The following is a 25639-nucleotide window of genomic DNA, read 5'->3' on the forward strand; positions in this document are numbered from 1 at the left end:
AGCAACTTTCAAGTACGTGGTCTTTAAATTTCGTAAGATCGAGAAAGCAGTGCGATACAAATCGGTGGCAGCCCTGTGTCAGTTCGTTTTTATCGAACTAGATCAACTTTGCCCGTCCATCTCTAGTTCGCACGGGAGCCCCGACCAAACTGATACGTATTAATTTACGAGAAAAACTTGCGTTTAATTCGAAGTCACATCATATCGCAGGCTGGAACGTACCTGCTGCTAAGTAAGAGGTAAGTGAATGGCCAACGTGAATTAGGAAAAATCAGTGCCTTGCCGGAAACGAAATCCATGTGATTAAAGGCTAACTTTCTTCGCTTGACGTCGTTCCCAAATCGGATAAAAGTGTGCTGCTGGCCCAGTAATTACACTGGTGAATTATGCAGGTCGGCATTTGGACTCGCTCCGCGACTTCCGTGCGGGGGAGGAAGCATCCAATCCCCAAGCGCAACCGTTTCGAATTTCTACAGCGCGGCGCGAAGAGCCCTGCACTTTGATTTCGTTGCCGTTCATTGTGGAGTTCAGTCGGGTCAATCAGCCTCAATTTGCGAGACTTACCTTCTGAATCTCTGACGTGTACCTACCAACCAAACTGTCCACTATGTGACATCATATAATTGGGCTTCCGACTCCGGACTATTGCATGAATAATGTGCGCGCGGGTTGACAGGTGCTACCTTAAATTGACTAGGTGACCCACTTCCGTTGAAGGACCCTCCGTCCACAGATCCCAATCGATACGGCTGCCCCACTGCCAGTCTCATTACTCGACATGTAAATCGAAAGTACACGTAGGATGGACCCCCTCGGTTGGGTTTACTTAATCGCTCAGACCAGCCCACTCCCCCTCCCATGTTTCACCTGTTGCCACCTGTTTGTGTTTCAATATTTTGACGTGTATTTCGTAACAACATGCACATTGTGCGCTGTCTTGCAGTTTTCTCTTCGAGCTTCGTAACGAAATCTTTGCGTTTAGTGCGCTAGGCATCATAAACCGCATACTCGAGAAATATAATTGCCAAACCGTAAGAGTACATGATACTTTAGCGATGGCTTGGCTGTTTTCTTTTTTTGGTTGCCTCATGCAAAGCACTGTCCGTAATGGTGGGCAAGTCATCTTGGCTAAAGCGAACATTAACACGACTTTTGGGCCAGCCCGTTCTCGTTTTAAGTGCGTTTGCCAGCCACTTTCCATTTGACTGGTTTAACAGTTGGCCCTGACTTTCAATTAAGACGTAAAGCGCTTGGCACTGAGAAGCGTAGTGCAGTCTAATCCTGGAGTCATAGAGGGCAGATCTTGCGGGCTATTCATTAGGTTGGAACCCTCACACATCAGATAGCGCCGCAGTTACTTAGCCAAGGTTCTCTTATCGCTGCCTATGCCTAAGATAGCAGCCAAATTCCCGCCGATAAGGCCGAAAGTAGAAACCTTATACTGATTTTCATAACTGCCTTGCAGACTGAATACTGAACGGAAAGCGAGCACGAAAGCTACTTCATCATGAGCGCACCCACCGACCAACCACCGCGCTCCGAGGGCGCTCAGACCAACAGCTCCGAGAGATCCTCACAGCAGCAGGAGCAACCGCAGCAATCTCAATCACAGAACGTACCGGCCAAGCTCCTGCAGCATTTTCAGACAAATCGCATAGATTCCGCGCTATGGGCACTACGTCTGCTGGTCATCTTCTTCACCGTCAGCTACGTGCTGCCCATCTTTACGTGAGTACACGCGTTTTCCACATTGACCTACTCTAATTTTCACTTACTTCTCCACAGCTCACAACAGAGCGCATTCAGCAAGGTTATGCTGGCTAATGCCGCCATCTCTGCCTTGCGTTTGCACCAGAGATTGCCCGCGTTCGCGTTCAGTCGGGAGTTCCTTGCTCGACTGTTTGCCGAGGACTCGTGTCATTACATGATGTACTCCCTGATCTTCTTCAACATCCGCCCATCGCTGCTGGTTCTGATTCCCGTGCTGCTGTACTCAGTTCTGCACGCCTCAAGCTACTCGCTTAAGCTGCTGGATGTAAGGAAAGCAATATTTCACATTTGGCACTTGTCTAATAAGAAATGTACTTACAGCTGATTGGCCAGAACTCGTGGTGGGGTGCCCGTTTCATCATCTCCATTGTAGAGTTTCAGGCGGCGAATATCCTGAAGGCAACTGCATTCTGCGAGATCTTCATCATGCCTTACGCCATTGTGCTGGCCTTCATGTGAGTTTTAACACATATCTTTCGAGGGGAATGCACTCCAATGCAGAATACTTTCAATTTTAGGAACCACGCTGGATTGATGACGCCCGTTATTTACTACCACTATCTGGTGATGCGCTACAGCTCGCGACGAAATCCCTATCCGCGCAACGCTTTCGCTGAGCTGCGTATAACCTTCGAGGCGCTGGCCGCCCGCTCACCGCCCGCCTTTGCCAAGATCATCCGTGGAGGCATTGGGTTCGTCAACCGCTTGGCGCCGCAGCTACAGCCGGCTGCAGCGCAAGAGTAGACACGACAAGCAGCTAACGGAAAACAACAATCAAATGACATATGAATAAGGCTATTTAAATACCAGTTCACTTGCATAGATGTTCACACAGGAGATTGGGGTTCATCCGTTTTATTTGTTAGCCGAAATTCGTTGCACCTTTTCGAAGCGAAACTAGTTGTTTTACACCAGATTGTTTCGGCATTTAAGTTTAAATTTATCTATATATTATTGTAGTTTTTTTTGAGTACATCATCATGCTTTTTTCAACAACACACAATGTGGCAACGCACGAATTCCGCCATGGAGGATCAACGGCGCGTATTACTATATTTATATCCCAAAAACAAATTATTTCAATTTGTTTTGCTTTAACTTATATGTTCAAAATACTGATCAAACGAAAAACATGGACAGCTAACGCTGTTAGTAATTATTTACATATATTTTGTATGAGTGTGTAAAGATTCGAAGAACCAAACAAAGTAAAGTAAAGTTAAATAAAACATTTTGAGAAGGTACTAGAATTTGGACTACAATTTTTTCTGGTTGATTGGCTTTAAATCTTCTGCTACTGTATTAAGTGGTTTGCACTTAACTTGTTTCTTCTCAAGCCAATTAAAAAATGATATCAATCGTAATAATTTTCGTATCATCCTTAAAGTATGCAATACCTTAATTTCTCCACTTTTGGTCAGCGGGCTCAAACAGGTGAATGGAAGCGTTCCCCAACATACTCCAGATCAGGATCACTAGTCGATTTGGCCATGTTCCAGTCGGACACGAATAGTAGCAATCTAAGCACTTTTGTACAGCGCCGAAGCATCAACCCACAACGAAACTAATGAAATGATTTCTGGGTGTGAGGCTAGGGCGTTGGTAGCTTGTCGTTGGCTCTGGACTTCTTCCGAATTTCCACCAAGTTCAATGAACTTCTTGCGCAGCGCCAAAAAAAAAAAATGTTCGTCCAAATGAGGGTGAAGGCACCCGAGCTTTGTTGTGTTGTGTAGGTGAAACGACTCACTTTCGTTCTCAGTGCCGGGAAAACTTTGGGGCAGGGGCTTTTCCTCGGCGGCATGGAGGCAGGGTAGCAGGGTATCAGTGTAGCAGGGAGTCCGTCCAATAGCACTGCCAGTGAGCCAGTTTATGGCATGGAGTGGTGTCTGCGTTCATCTTCATATGCGTGTTGATGCTTTCATGGGGTTCTTGAACTTTACCTCTGTCAAAGATTTGCTTTCTTGTTCCGATTATCCGAAGACAGCGGGAGGAACTTTGTGGCGTGGATTATGTTTCACTTAATTTGTTCAGCTTTCCTAGGTTCTTTATTAAATCAAAAATAAGGGCATTGATTTGTAGCTTCCGTTCTTTTGGGGGAAAAGCTGAAGCATGGAAAATAGGGAATTATTGGACCTGAAAAATTACGGAACCATTGCCACAAACTCACATGTTTTTTATGTCGTTCGTAGGAGCAAAAGAAATGATAGCCAAAATTTACTATAGACATTGTTTTATTTTTTTTGGGTATGATCAAGTTTTCTTCACCAGTACTTCAAAGAAATTATGAAGAAACCGAAATCAAAAAGATTACAATTATTAATAATTTGTAGGATAAATACTTCTAGGGTTATATTGGGGATGCTTAGATAATTGATTATATAGATAAAATATTAAATGCAAAGTGGTGGTGAGGTACCTACTTAATCCAAAGCACTACGAATCTAAGCAATGTTATCAAATAATAACTCTATTGGTAACTTGGAGTCAAGCAAATATGGGCTTAAATGGGTCAAGCTGCATTGCGTATGGGTTCGAATAGCAACCCCCTGGAAATTTTTGGCCTGGGACACGCATAAAATTTGGGCACAAAACGGAGTGCCTATGCATTTCCACCCTAGTTGTCCCCCCAACAAAAAAAAAATAAATAAAACGAATGACATCATGTTAGCCCCCTCCCTCCCCCTCCCACACACACACACACACACACAAAACAGCCGAAAAGCAGTTGCACTAGCTGTTCGCATTCGTGAGTGTAATGTGAAAACTAAATTAGATACCGAAAGCGAAAGCATAAAGCACAGCTGAAAAATAAGCCCCACGCATTTGGGGTTGTCCGCCTCTATTCCCCTTCCCATTCCCCTTCCCAATCCCCTTCCCATTCCCCTTCCCATTCCCTTTTCCCATCCACAAGCCAGAAAAGGTCTTTGAACTCTTCACCAAATGTTGTACGAAAATGGGTCACGACTTGAGCATTTTCCAAATCGAAAATTTCCCCCATTATCAATGGGGGAAATTGTCTCTAAGAAAACCACGCAGAATTTCCCCCAAAAAACAATTTCAATTGTATTGCGTAGTCGTCTGGAGTTTGCGCAGCTCCATCAGCTGATTGGGAAATTTATGCCACCCGCAGCAATGGAAAATTGTGCGTTTTTGTTTGAAAAAGTTGTGATTAAAAAGCCAATATTTAAATAATTTATTCCCAATTGACTAACAAAGTTATTTATATTTGCTAAATGACAAATAAATTAAAATAAAATTAAATAAAATGTGTTCGTATTAAAGATTTTATTCCATCACTCAAATTTTTTTGACAATCAGTGTGTATTGAGTTTTGTATTCAAGCTGTCCGAATTTTAAAAAGTTTTATTCATTGCTTTTAAATTTTACTTATAATAATCTCTATCGAACAAACTAAATACATCAACTTTTTTCTACTCAAACTTGCTTGAAATGTAAATATCCCGCCTCAACAATGAAAGTTTCACTCAAACAGCTTAGAACAAGGGAATTTCCCTCTAGCAAATATGGTTTCCACTCAAATGCCTTTAAATCGGTTGAAACGCGCTCAAAGGGAATTTCCCTCCAATTGGATTCAATGGGCATGACATAACCGGCTGTGAGTCCGCATGTGCGTGTGTGTGCGTGTGTTGGAGTACAAGTGCTTCCATTTATTTATTTATTTATTTTTTTTTTTGGCTGTGGCCAGTGACCCCTTGGTTAACGGTATCCATAGTATTATGTAAGTTGCCTGGGGGATTTCCCCTTACTTCACTGATACTTTTCTATACTCCATGATGATCTGGTTTTCAATTCTACCCGCAGTCTTTGGCTATTTCCATTATTTTGATGTTAGAATCATTCAACTTATGTATTGTATATATGATGATCTCTGATGGAGCTTTATTTAAATAGTTTTTTTGTTGTATCGTCAAGTTTGGGGGAGGAACTACTTAACTATGTGGCGCCCATACCCACATATATCTTCCCTCAAGTGGCAATGTTATGTTTGATCCAATTGATCTTTAGTCTTTGCCTCTCTAAAGGGCTTTACAAATAAGAGGAAAAGTGCAGCTTCACTTACATTAAAAAATCTATATTCTATGCGTTTAAAATTTGTTATCTGTTAACATGGAGTGATATTGGGGTTTATAACCCCCATTCTTGGATACCATTTCACAAAGCCGGCCGGTTAATGCTTATGTTGAAAGGAATCGAAAATGGGCTTGGGCACTAATAGAGGGGGAGAAGTCGCCCCATTTCATTGAAAGGAAAAGTATGCGCATGTCAATGGGCCAAACCACCCTCGCACCTCGTCCTTTCCGAAAAGTCCACCCCCGAGAAGGAAAATTTCGGTTTCAAGAAATCGAAAAGAAAATTTGCAAGGTTCGGGGTCGTTGACCCAAGGAAAAGCAAAGCTGGCTTTGCCCAATTACCCAAGACGCAGAAGCCGCAGGAAAATCCTCGAGATCTAAAACCAACCCCCAAATCTAGAAAAGGAAATTTTTACCGCTGGTTGGCACTTATTGTAGAACTTGTAGGGTGGAATACCTTCAAGGTGGAGCAATTTGACACATTTTAATATGCCTTGAAATTGGGAAAACTTGCTGAAGTCTAAAAATGCAATAAGAACACATAACTCTTATATTAAAAGCAATACGTCTAATTTGTGATTTTATTATTTTACAATAGATACATATGTAAGAAGCCAATGAACAAGGAGCGAATTCCTGTAATAGCGTTTTTTTTAATATATATAAAAAAATATCCCGGACTGTCCGCAAGCTCTTCTGGTGCGCTTCGTCACTACGTGGGCGTCAGTCCGCAGTGATAATCAAACTAGTATAACCGTGTAATATGTGTAATGCATTATCGCATAGCCTATTACATTTAAGGTCATTATACTGATTGCATATTCAAATAGCGCAATTACGCAAAGTTACTAATATAATTCTAAGAAATTGTTATTTAAGCGTTTTTTGTTGTAGTTGTAAGTACCCAAACTACACATTCATAAATCGTAATTTATGAAATCCTTAAAACAAGTTTATATCTTTAGCTTCGTATAACTTACAAAAAATATCAAGTTGGTTATATGACAAAACGCGTTACGTTGGTGTATTTATTCATTAAATATTAATTCTTATCGTTTGCACTTTGATTACCCGTTTACGTGTTGACGAGATTATTACAAGAGTTTTTTTATAACGCGATGTAAAACGGTAATGTGAATGTGTTTAAATATAAATTATATGTTCGAATTTCAGTTATCTACCTATACACACTTTCGCACAAAAAAACCCACATATCGCATACATTTGTTTTAATGATATACTGACCTTTATTTTGCCATTCTGAGTACATAGATTTTCTAATAATATTCCTGCTATTCATAGCAAAGTTAGCTGATATCACTAACTAATTTTCGGGCAACCCAGCAAAGCGAATATCTTATCAACTATTTCGCAAATACTGTCGAAAGTCACAATAAATTAAGGTGAGTGTTTATGGCATATTAGGATATTGATTTTTGCGTAACGGACACGTTCTCCCCATCTATAAACATTGCAAATATTGCAGCTCCGGAACTACAGTGAGTAAAATCTGTAAAATTCACCGAAATGTGCGCACAGTTTTCGTAATGCCCGTTGCACTAATAGATCGTGTCATCATAAATAATAGAAAATATTGCACTTTTGCATTTACGTTCGGCACATTGCATTTTTCACCTGCGACGTTTACGTTCGCCTAAGCGGCGCGTGTGCTCGTAAAAGCCGATCGTCAAGTGGGTGACGGCGGTTGGAGGTGGAGGTGGGTCCGTCCGTTTGGCCCATTGAAGCAGTGAAGTCAATGCCCGGCTGAGATTGGCCTTGTGGAATGGTCAAGGTTGCCTATTGGCAATACTTCCGCATTCCGTATACATTGTAAGCGAAATTTTAAAAACCTTATTATGCTAATTAGTAAATTAGACTAAACTACAGGCAGATTTCATTAAAGAAGTGGATACATTACAAGAACTTCAATCTTCTTCAGTCCTCTGAACTCTTATTCGTCAACTGCAATTTGCCTTGAGATAGGAACTATATGAAGAAGAAGAGAGCACACACTCATTCACTCACTCACGCACACACACAAGTGCAGGCCACGCGCAGCAGAAAGGCAAACAGCGGAAAATCGAAAAATCAGGCGGCAAGACCGCAACAACTGCAGAGAAGCATGGATGCAGAGAGGCGGAGTGCCGGGAAGTGCTGTCTAGCTATTATAAGCCGTTCTATAGTTGGGCGACGGAGTGTGAGCGAGCGAAGTGGTGTGGGGGAGGGGTGCAGCCAGCATGTGCAGGCGATAAATGCAACGTGTAATGTGGGGAGGCAGTGCACGGGTTTTCGACATCCGATGTCCATTGCAAATGGAAGAGGACGTGCAATGGTTTGCGATGCACGTGTTGGCGGTCAATGAACCGAATGGGCGAGATAGAGAGAGCGAGCGAGAAAAGCAGAAATGCAGGGGCAGATATGTAAGTAGTGTAAGTGCAGGGAGAGCAAAGATACGAAGAGAGTAAGGGCGAGAGCGCACTGCCGTTTAATGCAGTTATTATTGACGCAGTCTGTCTACGTGCAGAATGTCAATGCCGCTTACCCTTCACACACCCCTCCCACATTTCAAGCCACCTGTTATCGATACAAGTTATCGATCATTGAGTACAGTGGAGCTACATTGTATGCTGCACTGAATATGGTTAACAAACTGCATGCCTAATGGAACCGACAATTCCCCAGCGATAATTTAGCCAAGAAACGAATGGCGCCTGCGGTTTAAGGCCAATTGCATTATGAATGTACATATGCATGGATTAGTCGGAAAAACAAATGAAAACAACTGCGAAATGTGTTTTGTAATCTTTTCTTTTTCGCGTGCAGCCTGTTTTCGCAATTTGTCAAGTTACGTTCCTCCTTATGTAAATACCAACTGCAAAAAAAAAAAAAAAAACAGTTTGAGCTTCAGTAAACCATGTTTTTCAGACACTTGGTACTGCATTAATTCGTCTTACATAAAATTGCAATGGCATACGGTACGTATGTGTAATTTCAATGATCTGGTAATTTAAAAGAGGTTTTAAAGGTATTTAAAGGATTTGAAAAGTATGAGAACCTATATTAACTTCATATTTCTTCGTAGGCCTGGGTTAGCTATTTACAATAACCTCCAACTCTACGTCATTTGGCATTGGCAATGAATACGCGATGCACTCATTCACATACATGTATTCACTATGTTTGTCGATGTGTGAAGTGTTAGGAACTATAAACATGCAAATTAGACAGAGAGCGTGGAGAGCGATTTCCGGACCAAGTCAACTAATCGCAGTCTGTGTGCCAAGTATTTGCTCTGCCTTCGGTGATTTAGCATCTTTGTAAACAAATTTATTGCACTATAGAAATCGCAATAATAGGAATTACATCAGATGGAATAAAGTCATTACTGTAGTTCTATTCTCTGTATATTATTTAGCCACATTTACCAAGACGTACATATATGTATATGCAAATCGGATTGTTGGACCCTTGATATATGCCATAAATATTCACTATTGCGGTGGCTTTAATGCCACCCGAGTTATGCAAGTCCGGCGCGATAAGCATTCAACACAGCAGAACTTTAGGTGTCTTGGAGTGAAGGGCCTAGATGCACATACATATGCACCTTTTTGTATAATAGGGCATTTACAAAGTTGCGGTAACCGTGAAACTCAACTTGTTGCGCACTCGGCAGATGTAATACGCTCCACACGAGTGTTGGCACTACGTTGTGTGTTCCCTAATATTTGCACTCTGATTGCGAACCACTCCCGCCAGCCCCCCGCGTATCTAATATCAACCGCATTCTGGATGGCGCACTATTTTTTCATTGTTATCTAGGCGTAAACAACGTTAACAAGCTCGTAATCTCACGGAACGCCAAACGCGCCCACAATGCTCAGCTTTTCACATTTTGGTGAAAAAAAAAACAACAAATCTAAGTTGATAGGTTCATTTTAACCTTTGCAGGGGGTATTTTAATTATAAAAATATTTATAATTCCATACGGTAAATACGTGTCTTCTTGATCACCATCCTATATTATATATAGTTATTTTATTAAAATTAAAGCTTTTGATCGCCTCATTTTCTTTGAAAGATTCTGTCCAATTATTTTCATTTTAATTGAAATAAAGAGCAGATGATACTGTTAGTCCTATGCCGATTACAGCCGATTACATGCGTTAAAGGTGCAATAATAATTCTATCTGTTCATCAGGTGTATCTGTTCATATAGGTGTATGTACATACGTACATACTGTATATGTATATTATGACTATCAAGTTTCAGTTTTTTTTTTTCTATTTTTAGATCATTATATGCAGCAGTTCACTTTAAATGCCAACTACTGCATTTGTTATACGCCAATTTGTCTGTGCATCAGAACCGATTTGATGCCACCGCTGTGAAACGAACAAAATGAACAGCTAAATGAATGCATTCTTCGTTAACGGGTGGGTCCACCCACAAAGTCGAAATTCTTGGCACTCGGCGCGACGACCACGCCCACTGTGCCCAGCGACTGCGCAGCGGCTGAATGGGAAGTGGTGGTGGCGGAGAGGATACCCACACCATGATGAAGCGCATGCATGATTTCCATTTTCCATTCCCATGTGCAGCATGTGCGAAAAACGTTGCACGTCCTCTCGATGGCGTCGAAAATCGTTGCACGGCCGCCACGCGAACTCTGCCAGCTGCCCTTTCTGCAAGTTGCCAGACCTTCGGGGTTTGGGCTTGAGTTTGCTGCTGGTTGTTGTTGCTGTAGTTGCTGTTGTCGCAGGAGGGATGAAGCCCGAATTTATTGCACCGTCTGACCCCCGCAATCCACACCCCCTCTCTTTGGCTTTGGCAGCAGCAGCGCAGTGGCAGCGCCGCAGCAGCGCAGGAAATGCGTTCGGCTTTCTTCGCCGCCAAAAAACAAAAATTGCTTGGCTCTTTCTTTTTCTTTTGCGCCCATGGAAATTAAGAAATTTCTGGGTTCTCCGAATTCTGCAGCGCGCCGTTTATTTATACACGCAATTCTTTTAATATTGTCATTTTCGTCAACGCTATCGTCGCCACAAAAGAAATCGCAGGTCAATACACTCCTTGCAATAACAAATGTATGTACATATGTACATATGTATGTACATAAAACAAAATGAGAATGCATTTTGCGGGTGGCTGGATTAAATGCTGTCTGGGATCGGATGCCAGAACATTTTAGCACATATAAATGGTAAATATTAATTATAAATATAGATTACATATAAATTAAATATTACGAGTGAACTATTTGAACTATATTTTAACAATTAATAATCCAGCAGTTTCAATTTCTTAAGCATGAATATTAAGCTCTAATGTTTACTTTGCAATCGATTTAGGGGGCAGCTATTTATCTGCATTTTCGATCTGAATCTAATCAAATCGACGACCCTTGCACGGTGACTGGCAAATCAGCGGCTATCTGAAACGGCCATACTCTTTGTTAACAAATCTGATGTTCTGACCATTCCAAACGTCGACATTTTTTACGTGTGCGGCGATATCATAATAAAAATTTTATTGAGTAAGTTGAGCGGTGCCAGCAGAGGCAGAGGCAGCAACAACCATTGCAAAAAAAATACAAAAACTGCGAAGGCGGCGAACCACCTTTATTAACTTATTCTGTGCGTGTGTGTGTATAGCAGCTGCGGCAAATGCCGGTTCACACACACACACGCATATCGACTTTCGTTCTGCGCTGGCTGCGCAGCCGACGCCGCTGCCACCGCGAGCTTTGTTCTCGTCGAACTTTTCGGTTCTCGTATTTCTCGACGAGCAGGCAACGCGCACGGACGTGACGTTCTCCGAATTTCAGGGGAACTTGGACCTCGAGTAGTTTTAGAAAGTTAATGCCCAGCAGCTGCGAATCGCAAAGAACCCAATCAAATCGTTAAATACTACCTACCAATCGATCTCGTTTGCCTTATGAAGTAGAAGAAAAGTGGTGGTCGTTAAGTGTTATAGTTTCCAACGCAAGTGCAATTTTTAAATCAATTTTTTACGTTGTGTGTACGTTACAACTAAAGACTGACAGCTCTAATATATCGGGAAGCCGAAAATAAGTTTATTTCCGGCGAGCTGACACAAGCAGAGGTAGGAAGTGCGAAGAATTAGTGAATTAGTAAAGCTGAATGTACATGTATGTATAGCCCGAATACGACATAACAGCCTAGGTCAATATTGTTTAAAGTGGCGTGTGAATGTGCGCAGAGATAACAACAACGATTGTTAGTTGCTCAGCAGATAATAAACACACAGAAACACACATACACGCACATCGGACCACACACTCGTGACTAGAACATATTCACGGAAATCGGGAAAGAAAAACAATAGCAAAAGCAATAGCAACATCAGTGCAAGAGAGCAGCACAATTCTAAACTTGAAAATAATAATTTTATAATATCAAAGCGCGAAGGTTGTCGACGAGTGGCTCGCCCGAAGAGAGCCGAGTGAAACCGAGCGCGCACCCGAATGCCGAAAATCAAGTATACGTCGCTACGATCGCTTGCTCACCGCCTTTCAGTGCTACTCAGCTACCATCAACAATAACAAAAATAATAGCACTGCTAAACGGAAAACAGAAACGTTCCTCTTCTAACGGTCTCACTGAGTTTTGTAAATTGGTCATTGGCTAGTGCGAAAAGGAGAGACAGAGAGAGAACCAGAGAACTGTCGCAGCGATTGCGATTACGGTTACGCGGCGCAGTGAAAAAGTGAAAAAGTTTAGGCGGAAAACACTTGCCTCTGGTCGATTTGCGCGTTTGGACGCGCGACTCCCTCAGAACTTGAAAAATAAAGGAAAAATCGGCAATTAAGCAAAAAAGTGATCACACATCAAGAAGCCAACTTGGATTACGATTTGCGGTCGAGAAGGACTTATAAACTGAATTCTCCGGACTTTATAGAACAATTTTATGGTGAGTTCTTTGCATAAGAACATTTAAAATATATTTAAAATTTTGTAATATTTATTCACATGTAAAAAAAGACATCATGATTTTTTTCATTTTTTCTGGAATTCTATTGTTCAACATTTTAACGACTTCTCCTAAAAATGTCCCGCAATTTACGTCAAACCTAATATGGCACGACAATGATAAGCCCCGAAAAAGTATCACAACAGATCTATAAATACGCAATCAATACAAAAAATCACTCATACGCCCCATGATGCACTCGTTTAATTTCCTATTGCCATTTCACCCATTACCGCAATGCAGTATCTATTGGCACATCGAAAAAAGTCCCTAAAAACATACCTCCACAGCTACTTTACCAGCTGTTTCATGGTGACTCAAAGCTCAATTAGCTTAAGAATCGACCTTTTGAGTCATCATGACAATAGGCTAATATAAATCGTTCTAGGTATTCGCCACTTTTGGTAATGGCTCTATCGATCCTCAAGAGGGGTTTCCTAAGCATTGGGTGACTCATGTGCTGGTGAGTCACTTATTTGGGGTCTTAACACTTGACAGGATCATGCCATCAAATTGTGATAGCAAAACCATATGAACAGGTGATCTGTTTACCAGAAGCGCCATAGAAAGGGAAAGCCTTGACAATTCGATTACATACCGAATCTAATGATGATTTGGGCTTTAACCGGAGCATTAGGCAAATAACCATGACACTTTAAGTACTTTGACGATAATCTGTATCCGAAATTCAGATCCATAGCTTTGTTCAGAAATTACATAAATTTGATTTTATCACACTTTTTATCAAATCATTTGCCAATTTTGTGTCCGAAGGTCAGTGCCAACGTCGGGCGAAAGTAGAAATAAACGAGCACCAAGAATCGAAAATGGGCACCAACGAGCAGGTTGCTAAAAAAAAATTCATTGCTGTCTTAATCTGGGAGAATTGATATTGAGGTATTTATGTTCACAGGAAATTGTCGTCGCATAGGGCACAAAAACAAAAATACCGATTATAAAGCAAGAGAAAAACACAATAAGTTAATGCTGGTATCGCTATCGCGGGCATTACTAAGCTGATTTTGATACGTCTTTCTTTCTTTCTTTTCGGGCCGCACTCACTCAAGTTGTCGTAGCTGCGTTCATTCACGTTCCACCTGTTGGCACTCATTGGGATTGGGATTGGGCTGGGCAACCCGAACTCTTATCTAATCACTTTGGCGATATTCAAATGTACTGCTGTATGTGGGAGCAGCTGCTTTATGAATGGTGCCGTGCTCAGATTGTATGCTGCTGGTGCTGGTGCTGGGGATGCCAAGATATATGACCGATATGCGAACGAACTGCCCGATTATAGAGCTTATTAAATATGAACGATTTGGCCATAAAAAAGTTGGAAGGCGGAAATGCTAACTAGTGATAGTGATAGTGTTGGTCGATGGAGCGGGCGTAGTACAATCGAATGGTAACCATTTTCAATCTTTTGAAGTACTGTCTGCATCTATCAATATTTTAAAAGCATTTTTGTATTCATTATTAAAGTATCACATTTTCAAACTTCAATTCTAGGCATATCAAGTTTGCTCTTTCTAATCGTATCGTTTTGTATCTTTGCACCTGATTGTATTTTGCAATTATTCTTAGCACTTTTAACTTGGCACCTTGGCAATAAACCAAATAAGCGATATTTATAACTGGAATTTATTTTTAGAGCAGTGCGAAGCAACAATGTCGGTCGGTTGTTTCTGGTCATAAATGTGAAAACTGTGATCAAATATCAGCGAAAGCGAAAAGCACAAACGAAGCGAAGGCCTTATCAGGCATTCTCCGATTTCATGCAGGCTATATAGCATTTCGCTATATACTCTCCATATTTTCTGCCACATTTTGGGGCGATGACCAAGTCACATGGCGAAACCCTCGATTTTTCGACTGATTGGGGGACCTACCCTTTGCCTACCCCATTGAGTTTTATGTTGGAACGCGGCAGCAACAATTAGGGAGACTTTTGTTGCTCTGTATTTGTATCTGTATCTGTATCGTTGGCAGATACACACAACGCACTGGCTCGAGTTGAGATATTCTAACGCAAATGGCGAATAAAGCGAAAAAAGCCGGTTCGCAGACATGCGTAAAACCTGCGCCTCTGTATGCGTTCACGCGTATCTGTGTGTGCTGCCAAAAATTTCTGTATCTCTTAGGCACCCCCATGGCTCCCCGTGCCCCCTACCCTGCCTATCCTATCAAATTCGCCATATTTTCGTGAATTTCGTTACTGGTGCCGTTTTGGAAGTTCTTTAGAAGCGTTGTTGCTGCTATCGCTTGTTTGTTTATCAAGTTCGAGTGATGTATATACATACATACATACATATATGTATGCATATATTTAGGATGTCCGACCGCTCGCCCAACCCCCTCTCGCCCATCCAATTGTTGCTCTTTTGATACTTTTATAAATAAAAAATGTTGACCTTGGTTAACAAATTTTATAGCAGTTTCTTGTGTCTTGTTTCTAATTGCCGGTTCTGCCAATATACGCCATACACACAAAAAGTTTTCTATGGTCAGTGTTTTGTGAATTTCGTTATTCAAATGTACTACTCAAGTTTTTGGGAACTTATTTGATATTAAGAAGGGTACACGTGTCAAAAAACCCCTTGATAAGGCTCTTTTAAGTTGGAAGCACAGCTGTGAATGATTCCTAGATTATTGTTATCTATTAAGAAAGCAAATAATATTTTATGATGACCATTCTCCGAATTTAACTATTCATTAGAAAGATTTCATCAGTTGGCGAAATTCTTTAAATTTTATAAGTAGTGTTTGCATCTGATTAAATTGTGCCTAAAATTTAATGAAGAAATCTAAAACATTCTTCAAAATTCAGAAGTTCAGATTAATAATTTTGCGAAATTCCGAAACAATGGCTCGTGATTAAAGTAAATTTATTGCCATCTCACTCTGACTTTTGCAAATGTATTTTAAGTTGAGCAATGATTATTCAATGTTCTTCATAAAAACGTTAAATTATTGTGGCCACATTATGCTTGTATGCGTGTGGCACACAGATACGCAAATTTGTATATAAGCGCGGTGCACAATACATTAACAATGCGCCCTCGTTGCAGCTGCAGCTGTGTGCATTTGAAGGCGAATTGCACGAGTGTGTGTGCGCAAAATACAGCAGCAAAAATGTTTGCCAAGTTCAAGGACAAGACTGCAGCGTCGCGTCGTCAGCTTTTGACGCTGCTCGTTGGCTGTACACGCCAACGTTGAGCGCTTTCGTACCGAGTGCTCACTGTACCGAGCTTCATTTGAAGGCCAGTTGCGCTTCTGCGAAATTCAAGTTCAAGGTATCGAAAGTGGTCAGTATTATGTGAATATTTCATAACAATGTAGTTTATCAAGAGAAGCTAGCTTAGTTCAATAAAGTGCATTCGAAAACAGGGCTACATTTCTAACAAGTACTTGGCATCACTTTTGTGGTTCATGGCAATCAACCTGTCAAACTTGTTTTTGCCAAAAAAAAAATAACACACACATACTCAAACTCCTTCTGCAATGTTCAATGCAAGATACGCACCACTCGTTTGGAATCTTCCGCTGAGTAACTGGCGTAGACTATAAATTGATGTTTGATGTTCGCGTATCGAGATCACTTAAACTCGACCAGTTCTGGCAACACACCCCCGGAATGATGGGCCCTTCGATTTCGTTAGTCAGAGTGTTATCCGTAATGCCGGAAGCTTACGGGGTTAACTCGTTTGCCCTCCCCTAATGCAGCTCCAAAAATATCGAAAGCTTCGGCACTCCCCCAAAAAGCAAAAAGTTCAACCGAATGTGTGTGCCTGGTTATTTTTAAGGTGGTGCCGTAAAAACCGTGTTTCAATTTGGTTCCAGAACAAAAGGAACGAGTATGTAAAGTGAATTCAATCCCCTTTTCGGACAAAGAACACAAAATTCGGCACGTAAAGGCGGCACTTGTGCATGCCGCCCCTTTGTTGCTTCTTTTTTGGGATCTGTACTCGTATTATTTATCGTACTTATTTCGGGGTTTTCACAAAACATTATGGCTTGACTGTGGTTGCCCAGCGCCGATCGCATCTGTGTCTGTATCTGTATCTGCATCTGTATCTGTATCTGGATCCGAATCCCCGCCCCCCAAAAGGCAGTGTTTTTTGGGGCTTCTTGCGGCACCAAGACACTCGTACGTATTTTTTGGATCTCTTTTCTCTACACTTTTCGAAAAAATATCGCTGTGAGCTTTTTTCGTAGTTCGTTAACCCTTGGCTGGATTGAGGTTGCTTCGTCGCCAGCGACGTTGTTTGCCGCTGATGGCAGCGTTTTATCGAGCAGAGTTAAAGCTGAAGCGGAACTGCGTTGGGCAATTCTGTAGCTGCAGTTAAACCAGTTTTTAAGGGGTTTCCTTCTTCTGACCCTTGTCTAATAAAATATGCATAATTATTTCCAATTTTAAACCATACCTTCAAAATTTAACTAAATCCTTCAAAAAAGTATGCAATGCAAAGTTACCTAGACCTTGCACACACACACACAGTTATAGAAAAAGTTCGCCTGCAACGCCAACTGCAGCGTCGACGCAGGCAGCGCGTTCGCAGAACTCGAATTCGACTGCACTCTCACACTCGCGACATTGTCATTGTGTGCGCCGTGCCGACTCGCCTCACACTCTCGCTGTTGTCTTGAACTTGAACTACACGTGGAGGGCGTGCATGGGTTTTCGACTCGCTCGTCGGGCAGCAGCAACACGGGCTGCCGTAAGGAGGTCGTGCGCGAGTTTTCGACAGCCTCACAATCAATGCGCGTGTTGGCTCGCTCTTCTTCTTCTTCCTCTCACCCCACTCTCTTGCTGTCGCTCTCTGCAATGAGTAAGCAATGTTGTTTGCGGTGACTGTTGCAGTGGCAGCAACAACAAAAACAACAACGCCCAGTGGGTGGGCGGGGTGTTGGTTGGATGGGCCAAACGAAAGGGAAGGTTTCCTGGCTGCGCCATTTCTTAATTCTGTATTTCTGAATTGTATGTACATCAGTACATATGAATGCTTGTACGTGCATATTGAGATATGTATACAGATGTTGAAAAAGTGAAAACACGTCATTGGACTATGGGGAATTTGATCTTATTTGTTAGCAAAAATGTGTTATTAAAAACGTTGAAAATTTGAAAATTTGTTTCTTAACGGATTTTAAAATGTTTACGAGATATTTATTTGCGACAACAAATTCGAATTCCCTATAGTGCATTGTGCTTCTGAATTTATGTACACACATATGAATGTATTCGTATTGTAGAATATAATTCTGGTATTCAATTTCGCCAACTAGCGCAAGCTGACTTGGGAATATTACGCCACATTTTCCAGCTTAGCGATTATGAAGCTCCCCCCGACACCATTCTTTGTACATCAACCCTTGCGACTATAGTATGCGTTCTCGCTCATCGTAACTGTAATACTCGCTGCCTGCCTGAGTGCGTGTCTTTGCTTTTTGACCTAGGCCAACCCAACCACTTCGCCCACGCAATTTGTGCGTGGCAGCGGCGACGCACACTGCGGCAGAGGCGTCGACAGAGCGGCGGCAGAGCAGCAGCTGCGCAGCCTAAGCTCAGACTTCGTGTCTAGACCTTCGCTATATAAATACAACACCAAAGTAGAATGCTAAAATTTCTAAATCTGGCATATTTCGTTCAGTCGTTCGTACAGCTCTCGTTCTCTCATGTTTCATATGCAAAGATTCTATAGTAAACTGACTTTGTTTTCAAAAATATATAACAAGTACACGTTTTCAAAAAAGAATATCTATATATTTTAAAACATTTAGTATGTTCATAATTTGAGCCTTAATAGTCGAAGGTTAATAATTGTGCTTTAGACTGGAATTTTCAATCCTTCCGGCCATATTCCCCACCATGGAATTTCCAGTCACTCCAATTTCATTCGCTTAATTTCAATATCTTATCGCTGTTGATAGTTCTCGTTTGATAAGTCTGCCTAGAGCCCTAACTTTAGCGTACAATTTCATTGAGGGACATCCTATGAATTGAAAAACGGCGAACGTGTCGTGTTATATTGCCTTATCTTATCGGGGCTCATCGAACCTTAGCTAGAATATGTATGTGAAATGTTAACGCGATCCTCCGGTTGGAATAGATACTCTCGACGGGAGCAGAAGTAATTTTATAAAAAAATCCGATTCGAGGGGGGAAGCGAAGTGAAAAGCTTACAATTTGCTTATATTTAAGTGTTCAATGACCCCATCAAAAGTCCACAAAGAAGACACCAAAAAGCAACACCGAATCCAAACCAACTCAATTTATGTATCTGTATCTCTGCGTATGTATCTCCACGTGTAAAATAGCTATGCATGTGTAAATAGGGTGTATTTTTGGAAGTGAACCGAAGTGAATTTAATTATAATTTTAATATAAATACTTCTTTTAGTTTAGTTTAGTTTCGTTTGAGCGTTTCACGTTCAATCTGGTATCTGTTTGTATCTAGCTTTCATACTGACCGCCAAGCAACTTTACTGATCTATCCAAACACGGCGATCACTTCCATTAAAGACCAGTTTTAAGTCGCTTTATTTCAGAGCTATCCCAACAAAATAACGGCACTTTAACTTTTCCGAACCGCAGCTGAATCCCCTCCCCTCGTTTTTCCCATTCTAGCTGCCCCCCGTTTTGGGAAGCAACTCATAAGAGATAATTGTGTCTTTCCCCCTCAAAAAATATTGTGTCGTTCATACCTTCAGAAACTTTTTGGTCGGGCAACCCAAAAGAGCACGAGCGCACGAATCGGGGGATCGGGGGATCGGTGATCATTCTCTGCCCTCCAACAACACCGCACTCACTCAAAAATAGTTTTTGTGTCGAATGTTAATGAACTTTTGCGCTAGTTTAACGCACAGCCAGCCGAATAAACATTCAGACACAATAACAACGAAAGCCGATAAAGTTTTTTGAACCTGCCTTCACCGAAACTTTTGTATTTCAACATTTGCTTCTCGTGCTCATTCTGTTTTTTGGGAGGGTTTCTTATAAATGTTCGCTTGTTGAAGGTGGAAACTGGTCGTTGGCTTTCTATAGATGGACTGCTCAAAATATATCCCTGAGATTTTGTAGCCTCTAAACGTATAGTTGCCGCAATTGTTAGTTAATTGGTATGCTAAGTGTGGCAAGCAAGTTGGACTTTGGTACTTTAAAGAATAATAACTATAAGACTGCGATAAGAACTATCAGAACTTATTGCCTAATTCGTTGCATTTATGACTCAAATGCTAGAATCTTATCAATGAAAACCCAACTAATTACATCACTTAAATGAAATCACTTCAGAGTTCAAAGTTTATTCAATGCTTGTATATGTACATATTTTCAATTAGTCTGAAATAATAAACGTCGCAGATAACTTAGATACCAATGAAATTTCCCTGAGCTCGGGGAAATTTTGGTGCTCCATAAAAGAGAATGTCATCGGAAAAGTCCGAAACCACTCAAACTCAAAAAAAAAAGAAACACTCGAAAATTTCCCTTGTCATCGCACTCAAACATTTTCCAATTGAGGGAAATTTCAGATCCAATGGGACCATTCTTGTTGGTGGTGGTTGATTTTTCCGTGACAGGGTTTGAGGCAGATTTTTCGGGAACTCACCCACCAGTCTCCGTTACACCATCGAACCGAAAACCTCGGGAGCGGCGATGTGAACATAATCTGAATCCCATTCTACTCCGTTAAGTGTTGTTTGTACGGGTGTTGTGCGTGTGCGTGTGCTTGTGTGTGTGTGTGTGTGTGTGGTCCACACCTCGAAAATGACCGACTTTTCAATGAACGATATTTTGAGATCATTCAGAAAAATGCGTATGAACAAGGGCTCGGGCCAGGGCGGTCAGCACCACCAATACCGCAATCATCAGCACCAACAGCAGCCTCCGCAAAATATGCAACACTACCAACACACCTATCCCGTGCAACAGTCGAAGGACTTGAAGAAAATCATCAAAATCATCAAGAAGAACCTGATCAAGGAGAAAATCACGCGTCAAATGAAAATCCTTGTCTAAAAATGTCATGAGACGAGCTAAATGAATGAATAAATCTTAAGACTGCTGATATACAAATCGAGGGACTGATACTGAAAAACTGACACGAGTTCAGCGCTAAAGTCTGATTTTGTAAACTCAAATCAATGAATAAATTTACAAGTATACACATTGAATAAGAAAAGATCTCTTCAAACTTATAAACTATATTATAAATTAGACTTGCTTACAATTGAATGATTTGACTTGAACAATCAAAAAGTATTATTAGGAGGAAAACCTGTATGGAGCAGTAGCAAGATGACTGAAAGCAAGAATGATACAAAATCTTGGGCACCCAAACAAATTTGGATTAAGGATGTTCTCAAGAAATCGGGCACGGAACTGCTCGATATATCCAAGAGTCCCGCAAAGGCTGTTGCCGTCAAAAAATCGCCGGCGAAAGGTAATTGAGATGCTTTTCCTAAAAATTCAGACCGAAAAAGTTCCCTCACGACGCCATTTTGTTTTGGTATACGCAATTTTTGTTTTGGGGGAAGTTGTGGGGTTCGTTCATACTATCATAACAAAAAAAAAAAAAAATACAACAGCGCGACTGATACAGAAAGTGCGAGCGAGCAGGATGGCAACGGGAAATGCCGGTTGGAAACCGTACGATTCGTAATGCTATCTCCCAAATATCCCAAGTGGGACATTTTCGAGGCAGGGTTCTCAATGAAATTTTTCCCATTTCCTCTGGCTCTCACTCTCCTGCGCCTTCGCTTTTCCTCCCCCCATAAGCTCTCGCTAGGTTTTCCTTATTTTGGAAAACCCCGGCCGGCAATAACAGAAAGTGCGTAGCACAAATTCACGGGGTGGGTTTTCCCCTTTACGCCCTTTTTTCCTTTGGCTCTTACGAGACTTTTCCTAACCACCCGTATTGCACTTTCTATCTGCTTCCGTGTTTTTCCTGAGACGCAGATTGTGAATTGATGGGGGGCAAAGGAGTTAGACCTTATACTATGGTTAAGCTGGCTTTGTAGAACCACAAAAACCAAACAATAGGTTGCTAATATAACTAATAAGCAGTATCTAATTTATAATTTCTTGTATTATTACTTAAGTCTATTTAGAACCAACTATTTTGGTCAGGTATCAAACTAGTTAACTATGGTCAAAAATCTAATGCGGCTCCTTCTTTTTCGCCCTCTTCCAGATTCAGCCACAACCAAAATGGTTTACTATTCCGCCAACCAGCTGCTTATAAAAACGGAACAATCTAGTCAGGCGCAGTTCTGCCTCCAGGTTCCGCCTCCACTAACAGCGACGACCACGAGCGTGGGCCTAGGAGTTCCGCCATCCGGCGGCCAACAGGAGCACTTCGAGCTGCTGCAGACGCCGCAGCAGCGACAAATGCAACTGCAGCTACAGGACCAGCACCAGCAGGAGCAGCAGCAGTTTGTCAGCTACCAACTGGCCATCCAGCAGCATCAGAAGCAGCAACAACAGCAGCAACATGAAAGTATTACGAACGCAGCACCCACAGCAGCTCCATCAGCCCAGCGGATCAAGACAGAGCCCGTCGGCGGATTCCCAGCGTCGGCAGCCGTGGTGTCGCAGGTGCGCAAGCCCAGCGCCAGCAAACCGCAATTCAAGTGCGACCAGTGTGGCATGACCTTTGGCAGCAAGTCCGCCCACACCTCACACACCAAGTCGCACTCGAAGAACCAAGATCTGTCGCTTAATGGCGCCTCTGGAGCCGGCGTTGCTGCGCCCGTCTCAACCGCGGCCATCGAGCTCAATGATGCCGGTCTGCCGGTGGGCATTCCCAAGAGCCCCACCATCAAGCCGCTGGCCAACGTGGCCGCCGGAGCAGATCCCTATCAGTGCAATGTTTGCCAGAAAACATTCGCCGTACCCGCCAGGCTGGTAAGTGTCACGAAAACAGAGATTTGAAATATTTGGACCACCATATCAGTGATATTAATAAGTAATATATCTCCTTCGCTTTTAGATCCGCCACTACCGCACCCACACTGGTGAACGGCCATTCGAGTGCGAGTTCTGCCACAAGCTGTTCAGCGTGAAGGAGAACCTCCAGGTGCACCGGCGCATCCACACGAAGGAGCGTCCGTACAAGTGTGACGTCTGTGGACGGGCATTCGAACACTCCGGGAAGCTGCACCGCCACATGCGCATTCACACCGGCGAGCGGCCACACAAGTGCTCCGTGTGCGAGAAGACATTCATCCAGTCCGGCCAGCTGGTGATCCATATGCGCACGCACACCGGCGAGAAGCCGTACAAGTGCCCGGAGCCGGGATGCGGCAAAGGTTTCACCTGCTCCAAGCAGCTCAAGGTGCACTCGCGAACGCACACGGGCGAGAAGCCCTACCACTGTGACATCTGCTTCCGGGACTTTGGCTACAATCATGTGCTGAAACTGCATCGCGTCCAGCACTACGGCTCCAAGTGCTACAAGTGCACCATCTGCGACGAGACGTTCAAGAACAAGAAGGAGATGGAGGCCCACATCAAGGGCCATGCCAACGAAGTACCCGACGACGAAGCGGAGGCGGCGGCTGCGTCGGCAGCAGCATCAACGTCCGCAGGCTCCTCCGCCGGATCGCCGTCCTTGCAAGGAGTCAGCAGCAACTCCGAGAGCAGCAACCACTCGCCGCCCAGCTCGCCACCGGCCACAAAGAAACCTCGCCAGGCTCGCCAGCCGCGCGTTTCCAAAACCGTTGCAGCCACCCTTTCCATCCCTACCTCCTCGCCGCTCTCGCCCAGCTCACTCAGCTCCACATACTCGCCATCGGCCAGCAGCATGGCCTCGCCACCACCCACATCGGCCCACTACCTGCCCGTCCAGATGGAGGCGGATGCCTTGAGCCGGGACAGCGGCGTGTCCAGCGCCCAGCCCGCCCACAGCACCTATGCAGACGAGGAGCCCACAGATTTGAGCATGCAACAGGTCCAGGGTCAGCTGCCAGAAAGCACTGTGGACTACTACCAGGCACCGCCAAGTCTACTCGAACTGCAGCCACAACCCGCTGGTCTAACCATCAATCCTGCCCTGCTTGAAGCGGCCAGCATTGCGCGTCGCCATGACGACAACGATGACCAGGTGCAGGATGAGGATGTGCACGCAGCCGCCTGGCAAATGATGCAGTTGTGCCGCGGCCACGGCTCCTTACCCCCAACGGAGCAGCCGGCGCCAAGCCACCAGCCACAGGTGCCCACTCTGCACGTCAGCGATCTAGCGGCTAACTACGATGACACCCATGAAGCCACCGTGCTGATCGAGCACTTCAAGCGTGGTGATCTCGCTCGCCACGGGCTGCACAAGGGCTATGCACCAGTGCCCAAATATGAGTGAGTATTTTGGTCCCCCAAGCCGGATGCTTGTGTTTTTGTCTAAGAGTATAACTAAATCGAATTGCTTACTATTCCCATCAGATCCGCTCTACCCAATCCGGACGTTGTGCGACGCGTGGAGGCGGCCATCGGCCTGCGTTCCAGCACGGAGTCGCCGGAACGTAGCTCCTCGCCGGAGAGCGACTCCCTGATGATGGCCGACCGGAACGTGATGACGCTGCCGTTGCGCAAGCGCAAGCACTACATGAACAAGGGCGACGACGGTCAGGTGGATTCGGAGAAGGCTAGCGGAGATGGCACCTCCGCCGCCGGTGGTGCCGCTTCCGTTGGCGCCGGGGATGGACCCGGGTCCAAGGTGATGCGAATGAGCTCGGTCATTCAGTTCGCCAAGGCCTCCTAGGGGTCCAAGGCCGATCCCCAATCAGCATTAAGACTGTCCAAACAAATTCTAACTGAAATTAGCCTAAGTTTTTTCTCTGAGGTTCGGGGTTAGGCCTGGAAAAAGAAAGCATAGAAACGTATGGATATGGCAGTGAGATAGTTTTCCAGCAGCGAAAATGAAAATGCCAAAAGTATTAAAAAAGGGAAAAATTTGTTTTAAAATTAATATTACCTCCTATTACGTTTTATTGGCTTGATCCGAGTTTTGTTGAATGTTTGATTTGAAAATAGTTTCACCCATATTGCAAAATTTCATTTTAGTTTGGCATATACAATGTAGGTATAGTTTGTTTTCCTGTGTTGTCCACTTAGTCAAATTGCAGCAATTGGCATTATGCGTATTAAGCATTAGCATATAACTAAGTTAATTATATATAAAAGATCACTTAACGACGCCCAAACCCAAACCCAAACCCAAATCCAAACCGTACACAATAATAAGTTACGCGCATAACTACATATATACACATATTAATGAGAACGAAAAACCATGGCCATATTGGCGCTTAATATTTATAAAATACATATAATACTTATTTATTATGAACTCTGCTCGCCAAACTTCTTCCTTCCCCTCCACGATTAGTGTCAACGGCATCTTTGACATCATGTACCCATCATTTTATATGCATTTTATACACTAAATAAGGGAAAACTGAGGAAAAAGGATCGGTAACTTTAATTTTACACACGGAGAATATTGAACTGATAAACAAGAAGAAAGCAAGCATAACTACGTTTATATACATTTTCAAACCAGAAGATAACAAATATAATTAAGAGCGTCAGCATAGTTTTTGTAAACGCAGAGTTAATACATAGATTTAAATTCTAAAATCAAATATTGCATGAAAAAACGCAAATGAAATCTGAAAATCAATAAACAAGCGTGAAATAAACCAATTCGGTGTATGTGTATTTTAATGGGGCGTTTTAATTTAAAAAACTTACCCATTTCGCTTGAGAAATCGCAGATGAAGTAACTCGATC

At 42.8% G+C, this 25639-nt stretch overlaps 3 protein-coding genes and 3 long non-coding RNA genes across 9 annotated transcripts; 5 read left to right on the plus strand and 1 right to left on the minus strand.

Moving 5' to 3' along the window:
* Positions 1–41: 41 nt before the first annotated feature.
* On the plus strand, positions 42–3013 carry Kr-h2 (Kruppel homolog 2). Of its 3 annotated transcripts, none has more exons than NM_078766.3 (5): positions 42–239; positions 1466–1728; positions 1786–2035; positions 2092–2225; positions 2289–3013. In NM_078766.3, the coding sequence occupies exons 2-5, from the start codon at positions 1508–1510 to the stop codon at positions 2512–2514; spliced, it is 831 nt and encodes a 276-aa protein (NP_523490.1). In that variant the 5' UTR covers positions 42–239; positions 1466–1507; the 3' UTR covers positions 2515–3013. The 3 variants fall into 3 exon arrangements, with proteins under 3 accessions (NP_523490.1, NP_001285663.1, NP_001162894.1); NM_001298734.1 differs by having other exon boundaries at positions 121–239; NM_001169423.1 differs by lacking the exon at positions 42–239 and having other exon boundaries at positions 1265–1728; positions 2289–2764.
* Positions 3014–3302: 289 nt separating this feature from the next.
* lncRNA:CR43801 (long non-coding RNA:CR43801) lies at positions 3303–3848 on the minus strand. Its single transcript, NR_073731.1, has one exon. It is a non-coding gene; the product is annotated as a long non-coding RNA:CR43801 (long non-coding RNA).
* A 3656-nt stretch (positions 3849–7504) lies between these two features.
* On the plus strand, positions 7505–8788 carry lncRNA:CR9162 (long non-coding RNA:CR9162). The gene is made up of 2 exons (NR_047911.1): positions 7505–7691; positions 7737–8788. It is a non-coding gene; the product is annotated as a long non-coding RNA:CR9162 (long non-coding RNA).
* A 27-nt stretch (positions 8789–8815) lies between these two features.
* On the plus strand, positions 8816–9180 carry lncRNA:CR44773 (long non-coding RNA:CR44773). Its single transcript, NR_124112.1, has 2 exons — positions 8816–8886; positions 8944–9180. It is a non-coding gene; the product is annotated as a long non-coding RNA:CR44773 (long non-coding RNA).
* A 2474-nt stretch (positions 9181–11654) lies between these two features.
* Kr-h1 (Kruppel homolog 1) lies at positions 11655–25550 on the plus strand. 2 transcript variants are annotated; one of them, NM_058119.5, is made up of 4 exons: positions 11655–12792; positions 22047–22759; positions 22845–24205; positions 24290–25550. In NM_058119.5, the coding sequence occupies exons 2-4, from the start codon at positions 22064–22066 to the stop codon at positions 24606–24608; spliced, it is 2376 nt and encodes a 791-aa protein (NP_477467.1). In that variant the 5' UTR covers positions 11655–12792; positions 22047–22063; the 3' UTR covers positions 24609–25550. The 2 variants fall into 2 exon arrangements, with proteins under 2 accessions (NP_477467.1, NP_477466.1); NM_058118.5 differs by lacking the exon at positions 11655–12792 and adding an exon at positions 20464–21296.
* Positions 20464–25550, plus strand: CG45075 (uncharacterized protein). The gene is made up of 4 exons (NM_001298735.1): positions 20464–21296; positions 22047–22759; positions 22845–24205; positions 24290–25550. Exon 1 carries the CDS (start codon positions 20621–20623, stop codon positions 20870–20872), a length of 252 nt encoding a protein of 83 aa, NP_001285664.1. The 5' UTR covers positions 20464–20620; the 3' UTR covers positions 20873–21296; positions 22047–22759; positions 22845–24205; positions 24290–25550.
* Positions 25551–25639: the final 89 nt, after the last annotated feature.

Source organism: Drosophila melanogaster, chromosome 2L (assembly GCF_000001215.4).
Source record: "Drosophila melanogaster chromosome 2L".
In the NCBI taxonomy this organism is placed as follows: Eukaryota; Metazoa; Arthropoda; class Insecta; order Diptera; family Drosophilidae; genus Drosophila; species Drosophila melanogaster.

Bases quoted from the DNA above. Each gene is read 5' to 3' on its own strand.
- Kr-h2 (NM_078766.3), top strand. From the start codon at position 1,508: ATGAGCGCACCCACCGACCAACCACCGCGCTCCGAGGGCGCTCAGACC. The intron at 2,036-2,091 runs GTAAGGAAAGCA...ATGTACTTACAG, and splicing joins ACTCGCTTAAGCTGCTGGAT to CTGATTGGCCAGAACTCGTG. The intron at 2,226-2,288 runs GTGAGTTTTAAC...TTTCAATTTTAG, and splicing joins GCCATTGTGCTGGCCTTCAT to GAACCACGCTGGATTGATGA.